The sequence below is a fragment of the Gymnodraco acuticeps genome, unplaced genomic scaffold (genome assembly GCF_902827175.1).
Source record: "Gymnodraco acuticeps unplaced genomic scaffold, fGymAcu1.1, whole genome shotgun sequence".
NCBI lineage: Eukaryota > Metazoa > Chordata > Actinopteri > Perciformes > Bathydraconidae > Gymnodraco > Gymnodraco acuticeps.
Genome location: NW_022992289.1, coordinates 916,138 through 937,678, shown reverse-complemented (window position 1 = coordinate 937,678; position 21,541 = coordinate 916,138). Strand labels below are relative to the sequence as shown.

Genomic DNA, 21,541 nt, shown 5'->3' with positions numbered 1-21,541 from the left:
GTGTAATTTCACCTCCCAACAGCCCCGGTGTCAGCGTGTGTGAGAAAGTTTGTTGGGCTGCTAAAACTTTAAACTTAAATCGATGGTGCACTTGGGGTCATAAATCCACATTAAGGATGTTTCAGACGGTTTAGTTTACTTAAGTTTGCTGATTGGTTGTTGCAAAAACATGTTCAGCTATTTTCTGACGTTTATAACTGGCTTTGCTGTGCTTGCTTGCTAAGAATGCTTTGAGTTAACCTCATGTCCTATTACTATCTCGTACTCCACCAGTCATGGCTGTAGCTGCTACTAAGGATTCTGAGATGGTGTCCTCAATGTTTTTATATGGAAAGATCTTAAAAAATACCCCATTGTCCTTTTTTAGGTTGAACCTCTCCTCTAGTGTTTTGTAGGTGCATGTAAATGTTCTGGTACAGAAGTGCTACGAGTTAAATGCTAATGTCAGAATGCTAATTTGTTTCCGATGGCATACATATAAACAACTTAACGGTGCTGAGCATATGTGATGCTTTAATATCTCATAAATAACAACATGTTCACTAACGTTGTTGACTTATGACCCCAGACATCTTGAGTTTACCCAAAACTAGCAGTAGTCCAATAGGCGGTGTCACAAAAAAGCAACATATGGCCCAACTCCGAACAAAATATGCTAATGTGTGTATGAAAGTAATTAAGATAAGAAAGCAATTCATCACATATTTGACTTAAAATCACAATTGTTAACCTCAAGGTGTCGCTAGAGGAAAAGTCAGGGGATATGTAGGATGTAGCCTCTAGGCTCCATGAGCATCAACATATTATGGCAATCCATCCAAGGTTGTATTTCAAGACACTTCTATTGCTATAGGGGAAAAAGCATAGCTACAAATGCTAATTAATTAGATACATTTGATTCGTTTTTGTTATTGAGTCAGGATTGTCTGCATTGAATGTGGCGGGGGGGATTGTCGATGTTTTCTAAAACTGTTTCTACGGCCCTGTAGCCAAACAACGGTCCAACCAGGAGCTCATGGAACCTTTTCAGTTTCTGTAGTATCCACACTGTCAGCTAGGTCCTGAGCATACATCCTTTAGCTACACAGGAGTGCGTCGTGAGGTCGTCGTGACACATTTGACTTTTTCATCAGCGGGTTCATTTGCAGTGAGGAGAAGAAAAGCACAGCTGAACTGACAACGATAAGAGCACCACCCACAGAAACTCAAACTTCATTAACTTGAGCACCGAGGACACCGATGTCAAGAGTCTCATTGACATTATTTGACTGATCTCTAAAGAGTGCAACACAGTCATTATTACTGAGCACCGAAGAGAGGAGACTTACTTCATGAGAGTATGTTCATCATCAGGAAGTTCACAGGTCCCATCCCCACCACAGAGTAGTCCCTAAGGACCGAGTTTCGTCTGATGACCAGGAGAAATGTGGAATATGCGCTCTGTAATGTGTTGAATTTGACCTCCTTGAATGTATTATCGTTTTTATTATTAAGCGTGTGTTTGCATAATCTGTTGCAGCAAATGTATTTACTGTAAGGAGGTCACTGCATCCAAATAATGCCCTTGTTGTTAATGAAGCGTCTAGACCAGGGGTGTACACACTTTTTTCCCTGAGGGCCACATACAGAAAAATATACGAAGGGCTGTGCCGCTCACTAGAGTTGAGGTATATATGCCTTATCAGTTATAAGTTCGCAAAATCAATCAAATAAATGATGCTTGATACTTGAAGATGCTTTAAGAAACACAACAGCCTGCATCACAACTCACCACAGGGTTTCATTTATTTTGTTAGCAGCTCATTCTTTAAAACAGAAGCTTCAGATTGCTTTATGAAGGGTGAACATTTTTTCAACTTCAATTGACTGAATCTATTTGAAAAGTGGGATTATTAAGACATGAATACTGTGTTATATATATATATTTACATGTCACTTGTTAGACGCTTTTATCCAAAGTGACTTACTCAATACTGTGGGCAATCCCCACAGGAGCAATTTGGGGTGAAGGACAACGACATGCAGTGGGGTTTGAACCTGTGACCCCCTGATCCGAACACCAACGCACAACCCACTGCACCACACGCCTCCCTATATATTTAAGAAGTACAATATATGACAAGCACAAGTTTCATTTGTGGGCCCTATTTCATTATACTTTTTTAATTAGCTGAGGGCAGTTTCAAAATGTGCTGTAGGCCGCATTTGGCCCCCAGGCCGTAGTTTGGACACCCCTGGTTCAGACTATGGTCTTCCTATAATAAAGCCAAGAATGTTTGGTATTTAAACTATTCATTTTTGTTGTACCACTTGACTCCATTTGATTTACTATATCAAATAACCTGAAGTGGAGAAATGTTATGCAACTAAAATGTAAGCGACATATGAGTCTCTTATTTATTTTAAACACTCTCATGGGGGGGGGGGGGGGGTTTGTTTTTTTATTAGGTTTTAAATACCTTTTTATTGTTTTTTCTCTGACTTGGTTTTTAACAATATTAAGACCATATTTGAATCATCCCATAATATTGCAAACATGTGTTTTATAAATCCATACATAAATAAAAGCATATATTGGGAAAGGGAATAAAATATATCTTAAATAGGTGGTCACAGCTCTGTACTGCAAATATGTGTTTAAAAAAATATCCCCATCCAATTTCATCATCTAACTCCACCATCTGCTCTCCTGCTTTAACAAGGTCTTTAGCCGTAATGGCTCATAATCATACATTATTATTCCTTATGCGATTTGGAAAACTAGCAGCAGTTGGCTTTGAAAAGAGGCAAGAAAAGTCTCCATGTAGGAGCTGAGGGACAGACGTGATTTGAAATGTCTCCCCATGTTTTGAAGAATTAGTCGTCATTGGACTTTAAGATGTGAACTGTTTTGGAAATGAACCTGGAGTTATCAATCAGACCTGCTTCCACCGTGTGCCATCTGCTATCACAGGAGAGAAAGGAGATTTACACTTCATTATTTCTTATTTACAACAATGTTTAACACACAATCGGAATGGAAATGACAAATTACTTATTTTTAATGGGATGTTTGAAAGCTGTTTGAAAGCTTTCTGCAGGTTTTTAATCAATGATACGGTCCCAATCTTTCACTTGAGCCTTGAAGACTTTTGGACCATAACAAGGTTTGGCAAATTGAAATCTGCAGCCTGTTAACAGGGAAAATGGTTGATGACAAAGGTGCTTCAGTAGATCCGCTGCAGTCTAAAGCATCCTTAGGATTCCTTTTTCCAGATGACTAATTATCAGGATATGAGGGCAGAGAAAAACATTTTCCTGCTGCACCAAATATTGCTTCATTTAAAAGACCCTCCCCTAATCTTTGCTTTTGAGCCATGCTAGCAGCAAGGCTATATGATGGATATATTCCAACACATATTGGATGGATTTCTGTTGAATTTAGTACAAACCTTCATCTTCCCTTTAGGATGATTTGAAATAACGTTTTTCTCTGACTATTAATTGTGTCATCAGCCTCAGCTGTACATATTAGTGCTAACCAACTAATTGTATCACGCTAACAGACTAAACTAAGATGGTGACCGTGCTAACATCAACATTTTCATTTAGCTCTTAAGGCCTGGACACACCAAGCCGATTTTGGCCATCGATGTGTAAATGTAAATGTTTGTGAAAAACGTGTGCAAAGTGTCCGAAAACGGAGCAGTGGCTGTGATGCTAGCTTTGCGGCTAGCGGTTAGTTGTTCTTTTTTATGTTTGAATGTTAACAAATAACAATCGACAGTGTAAACATAATTATGTAAATAACCCAATTTGTGTTCTGTGAAACGGAAAAGGATTTTACATTGTTTTTGTTACTTTCGTTGCAGTGTCTTAAAAGTAATTTAGGTTAACTTCCTGTTTGAAGTTGTTGCTATGGAAACAAAATGACGGAGAAAAAAGTAATATCTTCTACATATAATAACGGACAAAGTAAAAAATGAAGTGTAGGCTATGTTTAAATGTTCGGAATTAGACCGTGTATGATGGCCCTCTTGAGTTGCCGTACAATATGACGGATATGACCCCGAGCAGATATGAGAGGCTTCTCAATACTCAAATTTCCCCTCCTCGACTCCCCTCCTCGGTTCCCCTCCTCGAGACTTAGACCCGCCCACAGGAGATACGAGCGGAGGACCGAGGAGGGGAACCGAGGAGAGAGGAGTGGAAGCAGCAGACGTTTAAAGAAATGAGAACTCCTCTCCTCTGAGCGGTCATATTAAAGAGACGTCCGTTCATTATTACGTGGCAACAGCTGCATCAGCTGTCGAGTGTTTTGTCATAGCGCTGTATTTTATAATCTCTGTTAGATCAGCTGAACATTGTTCCCCCACATATTTACTTTGAATTCATTGAGAGTGCGGTATAATGAGACAATAACAGGCTACGGATGTGGACACACACACATATATTTATATAAATATATACAATTTAAAGTATGAGAGCACTCTCATAATAACGTAACACAATCAGAGACTGGGTATATCACCCCCCCCCCCCCCCCTCTCTGGTCGCTGAAATGGGGAATTGAAATTACGGGCCAAAAGTTGTATTTACAAGTAGGCCTATTAAAAGTAAGCAGAGGACACCAAACCAACTGAGACCCGTCTGTCCGCCGCATTTACGCACTGTACCACACACACCTACACACTGTACAACACACATTTACGCACTGTACCACACACACCTACACACTGTACAACACACACCTACACACTGTACCACACACACCTACACACTGTACCACACACACCTACAGCTCCAAAAGCATAAGCCGTTGTGTATTTTATTATGTGAAGCAATGGTCTTAGAAAAATATCGACTCTTTGTTTGTAGATATCTACTAAACTAAAGCAAATAAAGAGAGTAGGCCTGTTATACTGAGTGATATATATTATACACACTGCTCTGCTTTCTGCATGGACCTTACAGCTGTTCTCTCTGGAAACATCGCGACGCGATGAAAGCAGTTTCTAAAATAATATCCAGGGGATGCATGCATAGCTGTCATTGGCTGAGATAAGTCCGGCCGTGCGTCACGCCTCCACCGTTCCCGGAAATGCATCCGTGGAGGAACCATCAGTGTATCCTCGGTTATAGCTCCTCCAGAGAGCCTCCTCGACGCTCGATGCTCGGTGTGCATTTAGAGAAATGAGACGTCCTTCAAAATGGCGTGCTGAAATTCATTTCCGGGTCACTACCGGAGGACCGAGGAGTCGAAGAGGGGAAATTTGAGTATTGAGAAGCCTCTATGGTACCCCGAGCCATAGATATATATATAAACACTAGATGACTCACCCGCGCTGCTGGCCAATGGAGACCGACGTTGCCACATGGCCGCCATCTTGCTACAGGTAGTGCTCTCATTCATAACATTGTGGTTTACTATTTAAATAGCCATAGCTTGCTCAATTTTCAAACGTTTTTTTTTTTTTTATAAACATCAAAGATGTAGTTATGATACTGTATACTTATAGTCATGGACTTTCTTATGAAAATAACATTAAGCAGATAAAGCAATAGCTATACACACACACAAGGTATTTATATTAAATATTTGCCGGTGTATATATTTCCATTTATTTTTATTATATTGTTAATATTTAAAATAGGCGGACAGACGGGTCTCAGTTGGTTTGGTGTCCTCTGCTTACTTTTAATAGGCCTACTTGTAAATACAACTTTTGGCCCGTAATTTAAATTCCCCATTTCAGCGACCAGAGAGAGGGGGGGATATATCCAGTCTCTGATTGTGTTACGTTATTATGAGAGTGCTCTCATACTTTAAATTGTATATATTTATATAAATATATGTGTGTGTGTGTCCGCATCCGTAGCCTGTTATTGTCTCATTATACCGCACTCTCAATGAATTCAAAGTAAATATGTGGGGGAACAATGTTCAGCTGATCTAACAGAGATACAGTGCTACGACAAAACAGTCGACAGCTGATGCAGCTGTTGCCACGTAATAATGAACGGACGTCTCTTTAAAATGACCGCTCAGAGGAGAGGAGTTCTCATTTCTTTAAACGTCTGCTGATTGCCCTCCTCGGTCCTCCGCTCGCATCTCCTGTGGGCGGGTCTAAGTCTCGAGGAGGGGAACCGAGGAGGGGAAATTTGAGTATTGAGAAGCCTCTAAGGTACCTACACCGGTTGTTGCCTCTTTTGAATGACGAATACACACTACCGCCGCCTGCTATTAAGGAGAGTTATTGCCACTCACGCATGCGCAGTTCGTACGTGCTTCTTGGCCGTCGGCTGAAGTCTTTGCGATGTGTTCCAGTGCGACACATGGCCAAGACGCAGAGACGCAAGGCGACACAACAGTCGGGGTCCGTCTGTGTCAGTTCTTTGGTGTCAGCGTGGTGTGTCCGGGCCTTTACATCTCACAGAGCTGCTGTCACGGCTGACGACTTTATCTTTTGTTTTCCTGTGAGATTCTGATATATTTACAGCCAAAAAGTATTTGTTTGTTTTTTGGTTGAACTGGTCACAGCGTGTAGACACATGCACGCAGGGTTGCCGGGAAACAAGGAGACATTTATTCCATTTTGAATGGATCAAAAGCCCAAATGATGTTGGGAAACAGTTGGAGTTTGAGTTGAGAGCTGTCCAAGGTGCTGATCCTGGAACAGTCGGGGAGCTGGAGCTGTCCGTGGAGCTTCAGCAGGGAGCGTCCCGCTGCTTCTCTGACAGGAAGCAACATGGCAAACAGGATTAGCTGCTCCAACGTCCTCGTTATTAAAGGAAGTAAACTTGTTATGGTGCTGTTTTATCATATTTAAGTATCAGGTATTTTCTTTTTGATATTCTTTCAAGGTGGACTGGATAAATAGAAACATTTAAAAAGGGAAAAATGCAGTACCCTTCCAATTTTATGATCATAAACTGAAATGAACCAGTTTCTGAATGATGTTATTCATTCAACTCATTCTTGTCTGTATTATATTTTGGTACTAGTTACTGCATTTATGTAATTTATAGCTTTCTCTTCAAATCTCTTTTCATTTGACCTGTTTATTAGTGGATTAACCTAATACATTGTCAATTATTTTTGCTAAATCTTCTTTTAATTGTCCAGTTAAAGCATGAAACACGTTATCATTTCATAAATGTATTCATCTCTCATGCTGTAATTATTCGCCTGTCAGATATCATTGAGTGGATGTTCTGTAGCCATATATATATGTATGTATATCATCTGCGGTCCTCCTATAATCTCTACGCTGTCTCCGTGTCTCATACTGTGGAGGTGCGTCCATTTCCCCCTCATCCTTATCAGTATCAAGCTGTGCACTTATCCGAGGTCTAAGGCTCCTTGTAGTCCCATGCATTGCTGAGTGGCAGCACGCGGGCCACCTGCCACGCGGGGGCTGCAGGTCTAGTACACTTCATGACCCACTTACTCGTCTTGTTTTGACAAAACCCCGAGTGAAGCTCCATCTCAGCGGCGTGTTGTGTGTTGGAGGATGATCAAAGCGTACCTTTCTTGTGAGGTCATAACACCGCGAGTGTGCTGCTGATGAAAGGATTATGCGAGTTGTTATTGATCGGCCAACTGGGGGTCCTGCATTATTCACAGGGGACGGCGTGTCTGCAGCTGTTGTGATAAGCTGTACAACACCCAATAAAGTGTGTTTCTTTTCTCAGCCTCTGAACCTTTCCATATATATACAGAAGTGTGGATTTGACAACATCTTTAACTATTAATGTCCACCATAATGCATGTTTAAAAAGCCTTACAGTAAGGCAGGCGTATGGTGATGCACCTGTCCTGAGGCTGTGCTGCAGATGCATTTAGTTTTAAATGTACATATGAGATGAGCTAGGCTCTTTATACAGAACTACCTACAAAAGGAACAGCTGTTAGAATAATTGTAATTCTCACATCATCTGCTTGACAAGAGCTCAGAGGTCAGAGAAACGGCAACCTGAAAACTCATGCAAATTGAAGTGCTTTTTATGACTGAAGAATTATTCTATGCACCAGTCGATCCTCAAATGAAATACAGAGTTAAATCCCAGACTTAATGTGGCTTAAAGGGTCTTGAATGTATTGTCTTCAGTGATTGTAATGGTACGTTACATAATTTGCCTTACATTTTGAATATGTTTGTAGATAAGAATAACAGTAATTAAGGGTATAAATAGTGGATTGTCATATGGGGAGGGGCTTAACATATATAAACCACAAGTGTTTGGAGGTTAGTCTGACTGTGGCTGTAGAGCAGAGAGGTACCAGTTATATGTCCTCGACCTGTACGTATATATTGAGGTTTTGTTTTCTTTCTGTAGATCCTTGTTACTTTGTGTTTTTTCAGTTGTTAATAAAAGCACCTAAGGGTACATTTTTTGTGACTCTAGCCATATTATCTCATTCCTAGTTTTTTCATCGACCCTTTTTGTAACAGTGTGTTTCCTAGTATCTTGTCTTAAAATGTGCCTGTGTTGCAAATGGAGCTGCTGCACTGCCAGAACATGTTCCCACTTGATCTGACAGTAAAGTGTTATGTATTGTATGGAAAGATGAATATCATAATGAAAGAGGTGTCTCTGTGTGTCTGCAGGATCCAGTCCGGCTCCTACCTCAGCACCGGCTGGTTCACGCTCATCCTCGCCATGGACATGTGCAAAGAGATCCATATCTACGGCATGATAAATGACACCTACTGCAAGTAAGACACCAACTATCCCCTTGCATTCTTAGGGGAAAAATGCACACAAAACACTTCGTAAACTAGATTCGCATTCACAGCAGCGCCGGCCAATCGCAGCCTCTCCCATAATCAAGACGTGCCCTGTTGGAATGCATTTCCAATTCCTCTCTTTGGATTTAATGGCTGAATTTCTATGCTGAAATCCATTTTGGGTTCTGTGTGCCGTGAATACCATTATATATATTCCTACCTAGAATACCCAGCAGACTGCAGAGTCTCCGAGGCTGCAGCACCCATTTCCTCCCCTGCTCACAGTTTTATTTCTATACATGCCAGTCTTCCTCGGTCTGACTCGTGGGTGAGTGATTGCTGTCGGACTGCGAGGCCACGGGAAGGATGACAAACAAGATGCTGTAGCTCCGGGCACGGCTGCTCGCTCTCTGGTTTGATTGACTCGCCTCCTCTCTCTCAACGTGATCTCTCTCTATCCCCCGAGTCAAACACTTCCACCTAATACGCAGTGAAAATCCTGCCTTTTATCCTCCCCGTGTTCCCCGTGCACAGTGGGAGTTGAAATATAAACAGCCCCAGACACATGGCAGAGAGGAGAGATAATTCAACCAGCGCGGAGGACTTTATGATTCAGCGAGGCAGTCAAGAGGCGGCGTTGTCTCCTTTCCCGTCTTTCACTTCTTTCCTTCCTTACCTGCGTGAGCCGGGAGGATGTTGAGTTTCACTGAGTTTCTGAGTGGACGATTTAGTGTCACACAAACCTCTGCTGGCAGCCGACCGCTCCGCTACAACGAGAACAAATTCAGGTTTGGTAGTGGATCAAAAGCCCAATTTATGTTGGTCAACAGTTGGAGTTTGTCTTGAGCGCTGTCCAAGGGGCTGATCCTGGAACAGTCAGGGAGCTGGAGCTTCACTGGAGAGCGATCCTGCTGCTTCTCTGACAGCAAGCAGCATGGCTAACCTGATTAGTTACTCAAAACAACAATGTTATTAAAGGTCCACTATTATACTGTTTTTCATCAATATATCACAGGTCTCAGATATTTACAAAACATGTCTCTGAAGTGTTTGGCTCCAAACACCAAACAGATCATTGCAGCATTACCCATAATCCCCTCTGTTTCAGCCCTGATTCAAAAGTGCTGATTCTCTGTCTGTTACTTTAGATGAAAATAAGGAGCCCCTCCCCACGCCCCCCTGAGAGAGATTTGGTTACAAAGAACACAATGGTGCTCGAGGAGGAGATTCAGGGGATAAGGTGGGGGGGGGGGGGGTTACCTTGGTTGGTGATTGGCTAATGGTTACACAAGCCAAACATCATTATGACATCATAAAGTGGCCAAAATCTGATCAGCTCACGTTCAGGCAGGTTTTTATAGAAATGGATCAGGACAAAAAGAGAGAGAATCTTTGTTCCTGAAACTTTCAGAGTCTCTTTCCACCGAGGGGACACATGGTGATGTACAGTAGAAGAGACGTGAAGAAGTGAATTTTGCATGATAGGTGACCTTTAAAGGAAGCATGCTTGTTATGGTTTCATTCAGTGAGGCAGTTAAGGGGCGTCGTCCTCTTATTCCCCCGCCTCTCTCTTATCTCCTGCCTTACCTGCGTGAGCCGGGAGGATGTTGTGTTTCACTGAGTTTCCGAGTGGACGATTTAGTGTCACACAAACCTCTGCTGGCAGCCGACCGCTCCGCTACGACAGCAAGAAGAAGTGAAGTTTTGTGTGCAGCGCTAGTCAGAATTGACCTCAGCCGATATTAGATAATGGAGCCTCAACAGGTGCTGCGGAGAGGGTGAAATTGAATGTATTTGTTAATGCCGATGCGCTCCAGCGTGTGACACAGAGGCAGTGATTGGGTTGTGTCTCACTGAGAGCTGGCACACCGCCATGGCTCTGTGGATGTGGAACCACTGGAGATGGCTCTTTCTCTTCTGTCCGTGTTCATTCCTCTCATGAAAGTGTTACACAACATTTTCTCATAAAGCCATCACTCACTATTAGCAACCAACTGCAGGCTGCACAGTGGATCTATGTATTGATTCCTCCTTTCCTCTAATGGTTTGAAGATGCAAACTGTAAACAATTTCTGCTCAGAATTGCTCCACTTCCCTCCTCAACATTACTCCGTTTATTTGGGAGGTTTTTAGATTGACTGTGACTCAGAATAGGAGGAATGTTTTCATGATATCTTAGAAATAACAAGAGTAGTTATTGAGTAACAGGAGCTGCTGTTGTTTTTGTTTTAATGAGGGGAACCTGTGGAGTGGAGGCTTTCGCCCGAGGCTGCATCACTTCAAGCCGCTGACTGCTGAACGCTGTCCTGAAAAAACTAATTTGTTATTTCATAGTTTTAAATGCTGTTATTTTCTGGAGGTGGTCCTGAAAATGCATTCCACCTGCATTTTGTGTATACAGTATATATTATGTATCTATATACACAAAAATGGAAATTCAGACTGAAAAACAGAACAATTTGAACCTGATATATTACCATCATATCAAAAATACATGAAAAAACACTGTATTATTTCATGTTTGACTAGGATGAGGAGTTGATTAATTTCATTATCACACATGAAAAAACCATATACAAATTATAATAATAGGTGTTCAATTAAATAGACTGTTTGACCAAATTCTTCACATGCGTAGGACAAAAATCTTCAATTTAGTCTGCAGCCTGCTTGGAACAATAGAGTTGAATACATATCATTGTATAGCGATAAAACGATACGATGCTCTTGAGGGTTATTAACACAATGATATATAACTGCATCCGGACCCTACTTTTAACCTAAATTGCGTTGTGGCGCTCAGCTCTGATTAAATGTGATCAATTGGTCAATCACCTTCAGAGCTCAATCTGTCGCATCTCATCTCAACATCCATTCACTGGCAGGACGTCAAACATCACCGCACACATGAAATACATGCCTCTCCTTTGTGATGCAGCACTGCTTGTTTATTTGGTTACAAGTCTGACATTTGCAGAAGGGCTCTTTATTTCAGGGAGTGTCCAATATTCAACTCTCCCAAAGCTACATGGCCAACATGCAGGATTCAAATTCCTATGAAATCAAAAAATCACATGTTTTTCAGTATATGGCCCCATAAATGACAACTTATGGTATTGATAATGGTATTGTATAAGTGTATACTTTCCCTGAACGATTACAAATGTTAGTGACTCATCCTGCACTCGTTTTTGCAATTAAATGTTTTTATTATATCAAAAAGATGAGTCTCACCTTCACCAGCAGCACTGACAGATCAGGATCAATCTTCTTCATTGTCTTCTGCTTCTTCCTCCACTTCATCCCTGTGCAATCGTTCTGTGACATCTTCTAGCGTAGGCGAGGGTGATAGCAACAGAAACCGATCTAGTAGGTACCGTTAATCTGTAATCTCCCAGCGGGTTGTGACACATCTTTAAAGCAATTGGCTACTGAAAACAGCAACAAATTGTCCAAAGAAGATAATATGTTAAATCAAAATGCACTCAGCTGGCCGTTTCATGGTAACTTAAAATACTTTCGGGGAACAAAGTCACATGTACGGAGCCCTGGAGGGTTCATAGAGAGAAAAATAAATAAAACGTGGCCACGTTTTACTTTCTCGTGCGCACGCTTTAGTAACTCATGCGCATGAGTTACTAAAGCGTGCGCACGAGTTACTAAAGCGTGCGCACGAGTTAATAAAGCATGGCCTCGTTTTGTGTGTGTGTGTGTGTGGGGCATTTGATTATGATAGTATCGTTCGTTCCGGTGCACTCCGGCAGGACTATAGCACATCGAGATTAAGATTAAACACATTTCTTTCACTTGGGAATACACTTAACTATGGGGAACCAGATTTGTTTAAAGTACTGTTCGTGGTAATTTGAAAACAAATGCCGGTGGTGTCGGATACACACGAACACGCACACAGAGCGGAGCTGAGCACACACACACACATCATGCGCCCCGGTGACAGGACATCTCCTTCATAAAACAAGGGAGAATACTCTGGTAGTTCGATGTGTGTATAGGTGTGTGTGGTTAAACGTAGCAGCCTCGATCTCTATTCAGCGGTTCTAATGAAGGGAAACGCAGTGAAGTAAACAGTAAAAGGCACAGCTCTTTGCAGCTGGTGCTGCTCTTCTCAGATTCTGCTGAGTTACACGTTACTGCCTCCAGTGCCCTGTACGACGAAGCCAGTTCAACAGACTCTGGACCTGGACATGTTCGATTTACCCGGCTTAACTAACCCTAACAAACGCGATGTCGATAAGCGGTTCTACGAAGCTGGTTATCAACTCAGTAAATCAACCAGGGTTTCTCTGTCCGGCTGAGAGCGCGTTCACGTGAAAGGGACGGGGTTAGCAACATTTGACCAATCACAAACATGGAGACGCGTGCTGACAGCTAGTGCTGTAGCGACGCGTCGATGACGTCGACGTGTCGACTTCAAAATATCGTCGACGACATATTTCCGCGTCGACGCGTCGCTACACACACGTGGGTCACCAAAAGCAACAAGCAGTTCGCAATCGCACTTCAAACACAATGGAGACTGAAACGGCTACCACCTCCTCCTCACAGGATTGCGCACGAAGCCCCCAAACGAAAACATCTCGCCCTAGGTCTTCAAAAGCATGGGAATATTTTTAAGTTAGTCCAAAACGCAAAGATATTGTCATTTGCAGTCTTTGCCAAATGGAGTTGGCATATCACACAAGCACTGCTGCATAGCCTAGACCGGAGGCAGCAGCTAGCTGTGGTGGCTACCATTAGCAGCTAGCATTTGCTCTCCGATTTTTACATAAAAATGGAATTATGGATTATAAATTCAATCATTTTTTTATACATAGACGTTAAAAACCTATGGATTAACCGATTCAGCCGCGTTTTTTCTCATTGTAATGCCATTGAACACGTCTTTTGATCAGATTGACAGCTACGGTGGTGAGACGATCTCCCTAGAAGCTCTGTAAAGGTACGTGTTGTGATGACTGTATTTGCTTCCCCTGTCGCGAGTCCGGATCACTCAGTGATGATACTATATACCTACATAATCTGTGGAGTCTCAGCTTTAATCGGATATATTGTATGTGCAGCTACGATAAGTAATAAGGGTACTTTTATCTTGAGTTCTGTGCCAATGTCCGTTAGCATTTTTCGCTCAGGGGTCATTTAGATGCTTCTTATGAGACTTGTGTTTTGTTTTGGTAAACATGGTTTGTATCGTCAGTTAGCTGAGATTATTTCCGTTAATCTGGTATAACACATTAATAGGTTCTTAAATATTAAGATTCCCTGAGACACAGTATCGTGAAAAAATTGAACAACAGAAAAATAATCGTTAGATTAGTCGACTAATCGATCAAATAATCGCCCGATTAATCGTTTTCAAAATAATCGTTTCCCCCCCAGCACTACTGACAGCGCAGTGTCATACTTCATGAATGAATAGTGTAAATAGCAAATCCTGCTTCGTAGTACAGGCCACTGGTGCCGCAGAGATTTCATAAAGTGAAGGAGGTTTTCCTTCTATAAAACAGCTGTGGGCAGATACTGTGAGTCACGGACAGGAATCCCTCAATTTAAATAAAACGAGGCCACGCTTTATTAACTCGTGCGCACGCTTTAGTAACTCGTGCGCACGAGTTACTAAAGCGTGCGCACGAGAAAGTAAAACGTGGCCACGTTTTATTTATTTTTCTCTCTATGAACCCTCCAGGGCTCCGTACACATGTGAACATACACAGTTTATAATAGTTACAAATAAGACCTCAAATCAATACCATAATGTCCTTGTCGTTGGTTAAAAAAAAAAAAAAAACATGAAACTCTTTCTATCTTGTTCTTTCTATTTATCTAACGGTCTTCCTCTCCTCTCCCCTTCAGGACGGAGGGCTACAGAAAGGTTCCCTATCACTACTACGAGGCAGGCAGCCGGGACGAGTGCGCAGAGTATCAGCTCCACGAGAGCGCCCCGTACGGCGGCCATCGCTTCATCACGGAGAAATCTGTGATTGGCAAGTGGGCCAAAACTCACTCCATCAAGTTCTTTAACCCCCCATGGACGCTGTCGTGACCCTGGCTGAACCGACAAGGACATATTACACCGTCATCGCCATTATCATCATCTCTGTCGTCTGGGGACAAGCTGGATCGCTACACTGACAGAAAGCCTGTTCCCTAATGTGCACAACCGTCACACTTTGGCACATATTCCACTTCATATCCATTAGAGAAGGTTGTCCGATGGCTGCCTGTCAAGTGCTGAATGGAGAACATCCAGGAAGCGCGTTTTCTGACAGAAAGCCTTCCTGTTCAATTGATAAACATGGCCAGCAAAAACATATCTCCTGCTTCTTGAATTTGAAAGCTGCCGAGTTGTTCTGTTCACTGACCAGCCGATCCTCTCTGCTCTGTGAGTTCAGCAAAAGGACGGCCTCGAAGAATCTCTTTGAAAAGAAAAAACAACGGAGGGAAACAACAGGAAGTCCCAACTGTCCGTCAACTCTCAGTGACCTCACGGATCACATGTTTGCAGGCGCTCTATATGGCAGAGGCTGAATGAAAACCTGTTGCCATGGATGCCTGTTGATCTCGCCTACTCTGTTTCCTCCTGTCAGGCTGTATTTCCTCCATAGCACGCATCATTCAGGCCTTCGTCTCTGACTGATAATTGAGGGCATTTTTCGCCTACAACAGCTTCAACAAACAAGGTCATTTGAAAAAGAAAACCGCAAAAAACTCAACGGTAAACAAGAGTCATGGCTGTAAATCCGCTGCTCACCGTCATGCTTTGCTGTCTGTAAACTCACACAACGGAAAGATGTCAGCTGTTTTTTCTCTCTCTTAACTCTGTGAAACTTTTAAGAGACACGTTCCGGCTCGATCTGGATCGGTTGCTAACGTCTTCATCTCTTCAGCAACTCTCTGTAACAGTGCACCATTGACAACGTGAGCACATAGAGCAATGTGCAATCACAAACTCACCGAGGGAGTTGGATCATTTGTGACCCCCGCAGAGGGAGAGATTTATGTGTGCAGTGAAACCATTGGAAGTTAATTGTATGCCATTATCATTTTGTGCCTGCGATACACTCATTGTACAGAGACGGAGGAGGAGGCCGCTCCTCTCTCCATCGCTCATACTCTCATCTCAGCTTTGTGCCTCTTTGTGTACACGATCACTGTGTGAACACATCTGCCCGTTTGTCTTTGAACGCAGCGGGCATGTCTCCTGGTTCAGGTCGTAACATTTGAATGCATCAGTTTCCAGCGCAGTGAGGAATAATCAGTGAGGTGTGTAGGTCAGCTGGTATCAGTGGAGAGACTCTCTGGCTGTGACCATGACTCCCTTGGGGATTTACAGGTCAACATGTAGGTTGAAACTGGAAGGTTTGTGGATTTCTTGGCAGACGCGCAGCTACAGCTGAGGACTCAGGTCACGTCTGCTTGGAGTTTCTTTAATTTAGAGTGGGGAGGATTTTAAAAAAGCCAGATCCAATATTAATATGTTGGATTTTCACTGGCCATGAAATACAGTTGTAAGTATTCATCCCCACAATAGCAGTTTGAAGAAGGCTTTGCAATATCATTTCTTGCATCTGACATTTTGACTAGTCCAAATTTCGCGATTCTTATTTAGGAACTTTATATAGGATGGAGTCAGATTTCTCATTTTGGAAAACCCCAACTCAAATCCAAGATTTGGGCGTAAACAGAAATGAAAGCTATAGTCGTACTGTCTTTAGCACTTCTGTCTAATTGTGTCACATAACATGACATGCTACAGATGTTATCAGTGCTACAATCTGCATAATACGTTTCTGGGCAATTCCTGACCACAGCCCTGCGTCTATGTTAACCAAACTTATGATTATGATTCAAAGCAAACCAACTTTTATCTCTAGAAACCTTTTATGCATCCATGATGACATAGCAGCTTCAAATGGTGCATTTCATTAACAACTAATACATGTATGTAACTGAAACATCTGTAAAACCACTGCTTAGATACCTCAGTAACCTTTTTAAGATACTTTGCAAGAAACTGTATTGGGAGAAAATAGTCCCTACTCTGCGTTCCCTGAGAACTATAAGGCTGTCCCGATTGATCCATCCTCAGCCTCAGGCGTCTACAACTTATACAACATTTATTGACACAGGAAGCAAGCAGCAGCAACACGTATTAATGTACCAGTGGTGGACATTTATCCACATTTCTGCTGATGTTAAAAAGTTATGTAATAGCCTTCCTGACGCTTCTTCAGACACGTGTTCTGGTGGTTTTAGACTTCCTGTCTGCCTCGTGTTGCACGTCTCCCTGCAACGTCTAATCAAAATGTACAATCAGGCAAGAACAACTTAATTATCGTGTGTTATATCACCGTGTATGAAAAACAAACCAAATGGTCATATCTTGATCTGTTTCTAGCCCAATTTTAAATCTTCACTGTTCTTCACTTGCAGTGGAAACACAAACAAAAAGTGTTTTATTTTTTTATTAACATCATGACAGATTCTAAGCTCTCATTTTACTGCACTTTTATTGTACACTTTTACTATTATGCTGCTGTGTTTATTGTATTGTTGTTACTCTGGCACAACAATTTCCTTCGGGATAAATACAATCTTATGTTAAGCTCAACTGAGCAGATCCTTCCTCTAATGAAGATTGTTGAAGAAGTTAAAACCTACAGCAACAGCTCATTAAAAGTGTAGAGATGTTTTAATTAACCATCCAGTTATAACCCTCGATGCATGTTGACCTGCGAGTATCCAAATCCCTTCTCTCTGGGTCATTGTGTGTCAGCTTCTTGTTGAGCAACAGAAAATCTCATATTTTCTCGGCATAAAGTCCCGAGAACGATCACAGAACGACCTCCACCTCAAAACTCATTGCAAGTCCGCCCAGCTGAGGAGAGCGTCAGCAAAAATGTAAAATCGGCCTGTTTAAAATTCCACCCGGTGTGTCTCAGCGTATAAAAGATGGCCGCAACACAGGGGGGGGTCAGAGGTCAGATTTCCTCCGAGACGACACAGCTCCAGAGGTCTGAAGGAATCCCACCACACGATGTATGTAAAGCAGAACACGACCTTCTGTGATATTCCTCCTGCTCTGGAAGCTAGAAGATAAGATGTGTGCCTCTGGGAGAGTTAGAAATATAGGTGAAACATCCCCTGATACCGAATCACATGCATGTTACATGATTAATGTTCATATATCTCCTTCAGCCTGTGATTGTGCGTTCATCCGGCAGCTTTACCTCTGCTGTACAGTATATCACGAACATAAGTTAGAGCTGTCCCATCATTTTCAGGTGTGTTATGGTGCATTATTTGTATTCTAATCATCACATTCTCCTCCTCTTGTTGTTCTTCTTTTTCTTGATGCAGTGGTTTGTGTGTTGCCAATATTTTTCTGCTGCTGCAGGCTGTGCTCTCGGTTATTTTCTGATCAACAAACACTCCTTTGTCTTCAGCCAGAACCCCCTGGAAGGAAACCAACAGATGTATTATACAGGACATTATAGAAAATAAGCCGTTATATAGGCTACCGTGAATCATCTGGGGCTCACAGGGAGAGGACTGGAGAATAAGTAACACTATGAAGAAGAGTGGGCAGCAAAATATAGTTTTAATGAGCATTTACACATTATTTCATTATTTGTTTTAACTCTAAACCAATAGTTGGACATATCGTATTTGCTGTCTTGCAAGGAGTTAGATGATATGTGTGATGACTGATCTCATATCTTACAGTGAATTTGAAGCTACAGCCAGAAGCCGGTTAGCTTATCCTAGCACAACAATTGGAAACCAGTGTAAACATCAAACTTGGCTCCGTCCAAAGTTAACTAAATCCTCTTAAAAGCTTACAAATTAACATGTTCTATCTCATTTGTTTATGCATGTGAAAAACAACAATTTGTGTTTTTTTACACTTGGTTTTGTGCCGAGTGTTCGCGGCTCAGAGCTGTTGAAGCTGAGATTCTAAGAAAGTCTACCCTCTGTCGCACTGGTTCTGATCCTTTGGGATTTTTAATGAACTAAAACAGCGATAACTTTGTGAACCAAGTTGTTGTTTTAGTCATTGAAATTGTTAACAAATTCGAATTGGATTTTGAATGGGTTTATTTCCTGATTAAAATAGAAGCCTAAAGTTCAGGTTTTACTGTGGATCTTGTACAGAAAGATATTTCAATATTAACCTAATTAGTGAACCTTATTTGGCCAGTCTAACCGTTTCCATTCTTTGTGCTAAGCTAACCAGCTAGCTGTGTTTTCATAACCTTTCATCTATCCTCACATTGCTCATCTAACGCTCGCTAAACTCATCAATTTCCCAAAATGTTGAACTATTTCTTATTTTTCCCCTGAATTATTTTCATCTCTGGTTCTGGCTCTTTTTATTTTTTTCACTCACAGATCTTGAACTGATCACTTCAAGCTTTCGTGTTCTGAGCAGTGACGTTTGTTGGTTTCATCTCTCCTTTCAAACCTGAAGCAGATTCTTCTCTTTGTGCTCGCAGTATGCAAATAGGAAGGAAAATAAAACCCATTGCTCCTCAGCCTCACCGAGAACTGAAACAGTTGAATGAGCACCATTTAATAATGCTAAGTTAAAAAACCAATTGAAGGTTGCGTCCCTTAAAACAAGCAGCGTTTGCTTTAAATAAACAAACCCTGATTAAAACGTCTCGTCTGGAGCTACCACCGCGTTTAAAATGCTCTCATTATCTTCGGCTCTTTTTTCCGGTCTGCTAATAATTATGTTTTGGAGTTCAGATTTGAAAGATTGTCTCACGTCTACGTAAAAAAAAAATGGTAGCATTTCCTCCTGACTGTTGTACTTGTTGCCATTTCTCTCAAGTGCTTTAAAGTTTGTTTCAATGTTCTCCTTCCCTGTGTCTTGCATTTATTTTGTGCGTTGTGAAGCACTTTCCTTTTCTCCATTTTCAGGTCAAGTGTCCTTGTGAAATGTGTAACTTGAGTGAGTGTTGAGTTACAATGAATGTAATATAACACCGAGAGGTTGTTATAAAGAAAGATGTTTTTGCTAACAGTTAACACTCCTTTTTATCGGTTGAAAAAATGCTGCATGGAGAGTTGCAGGTTATTTAAATGTACATGTTGTTAAAAAACACGTTGTGATTATATGTATTTCTGTATTACTTATTAGCTGTAAAAAGATATATTGTGAGAGTTCTTATTTTTACCAACATGTCCTCTGTGTCTTTTATTCTCTGTTGGGATTAAAGGAAACCTAAAAACCTTGTTATTTGATTAAGTTCCTTTCTCAACAAAGCCTGGAGAAATGTGTTCATGTTATATGAATGGAGCCGCCATCTCAAATCTGACGTCTCATGATATTTTTAAAACATCAGCAGCGAAGATGAGCCGAATTCAGACGAGTTTCGGTGAGCATGAGAGTTTTTTCTGTCACCTCTGCATAAATAAAGAGCACACGTTTTAAATAATAATGCTCACAGTCATGGTTTTGATGCTACAGTAATGAATAAAGTAAAAATAAAACATTTAGGGGACAGATTGAAACGATAATGGTCCTTATTCAAGCAGGTGGTTGATATATTCTGACTTGAGTTCTGAAAATCCCTCAAACACATTTCTTCCCCCTGTCTTGTGAAAGATAATGTCTTTGAAACTCTGCTACTTATTTGTTACTCAGGCTCATAGTTATACAACTGTAGCCTCTTAAAATGTCTTTTTGCACTACTCTTTTGCAACAGACTTAATGCTGACTGGATTATATTATTTATTTAAAGTGCACCTATCATGCTATTTTTAAGCAATAGCATAGGTCTCAGATATATAAAACATGTATGAAGTGTTTTGCTCAAAATACCAAACAGATTACCCATTCTATCCATGCCTCATATCCCTCTGTTTCACTTCCTGTTTCAAAAGTGCTGATTTGGGTTTATAGCTTTAAAAAAAAAAAAGAATTGATAAAAAATAAAGGAGGGGTCTGAGCTCATGCGGGACCCGGCAGCTACTGTCTAAACTAAATACTGCGGTGATGAAACGCCATATCATGGATTATCAAGGATTATTTCTGAAACAGTATGGAGCTCAAAGGCTTTCTCTCTTGCCGGTTATACCACAAGGTGAGTTCCTTTTTATTTCCTGCTTCTTCACACACATGCTCTCCAGTACAGGTTAGCGCTGAGTGTTAGCGATGCTAATGTAAACACAGACCATATTACGTCCAAAACAGTCGGGCATTGTTTCTGATAGTAACGTTTCTAATTGGCCCGTGGGTGTAAAGCTGCCAGTCCACATTTCCGATATTACGTCATATCGGACGCAAATCTGAATCAGCTCCGTTGTAGCTCCGTTTTTAGAGATTTGGGTACCGAGGAAAAGAGAGAGGGTTTTATTTTCTGATGCTGCGTGAGTTCCCTGACACACCGGGGATACATGTATAAAAGACATCAAAAAGTGCATTTTGCATGATAGGTCCCCTTTAAAGAGATTATTAATATATCTCCTAAATCGCCATTTTCCTCCCCAATGTGTCTGCAAACATTTACACACAACCCATTTTATTTGTTATCCCTATACTATTTGCAATTTAAATAAGATTAAGGCTCTTATATTTATATGTAGGTTCAACTCAGAGCTCTTGGTTCAAATTAGGGAAAAAGGTAACGAGATTTTTTCAATCTTAACCCTAAACCACAATTTATTTCTGTCAAATATTTTTCTAAATATATTTAAACAGGAATATTTCAATTTCCTGTGTCAAAACCTTGTACTTAATCTATGGTGCAAAAAGTGCACACTTATTAAACAATAGAAAACTCATGTCAATCAGTCGATATCAT

General features: G+C 41.3%; 1 protein-coding gene across 2 annotated transcripts in view; it reads left to right on the top strand.

Moving 5' to 3' along the window:
* The window catches only part of st6galnac3 (ST6 (alpha-N-acetyl-neuraminyl-2,3-beta-galactosyl-1,3)-N-acetylgalactosaminide alpha-2,6-sialyltransferase 3), a 115,024-nt gene extending 95,053 nt beyond the window's left edge, over positions 1–19,971 (top strand). For both annotated transcript variants that reach the window (XM_034207743.1, XM_034207742.1), the window contains exons 4-5: positions 8,592–8,699; positions 14,583–19,971. In XM_034207743.1, the coding sequence (XP_034063634.1) occupies positions 8,592–8,699; positions 14,583–14,772 (298 nt within the window). In that variant the 3' untranslated portion in view covers positions 14,773–19,971. The remainder of the gene's footprint in view (positions 1–8,591; positions 8,700–14,582) is intronic.
* The last annotated feature ends 1,570 nt before the right edge of the window (positions 19,972–21,541 follow it).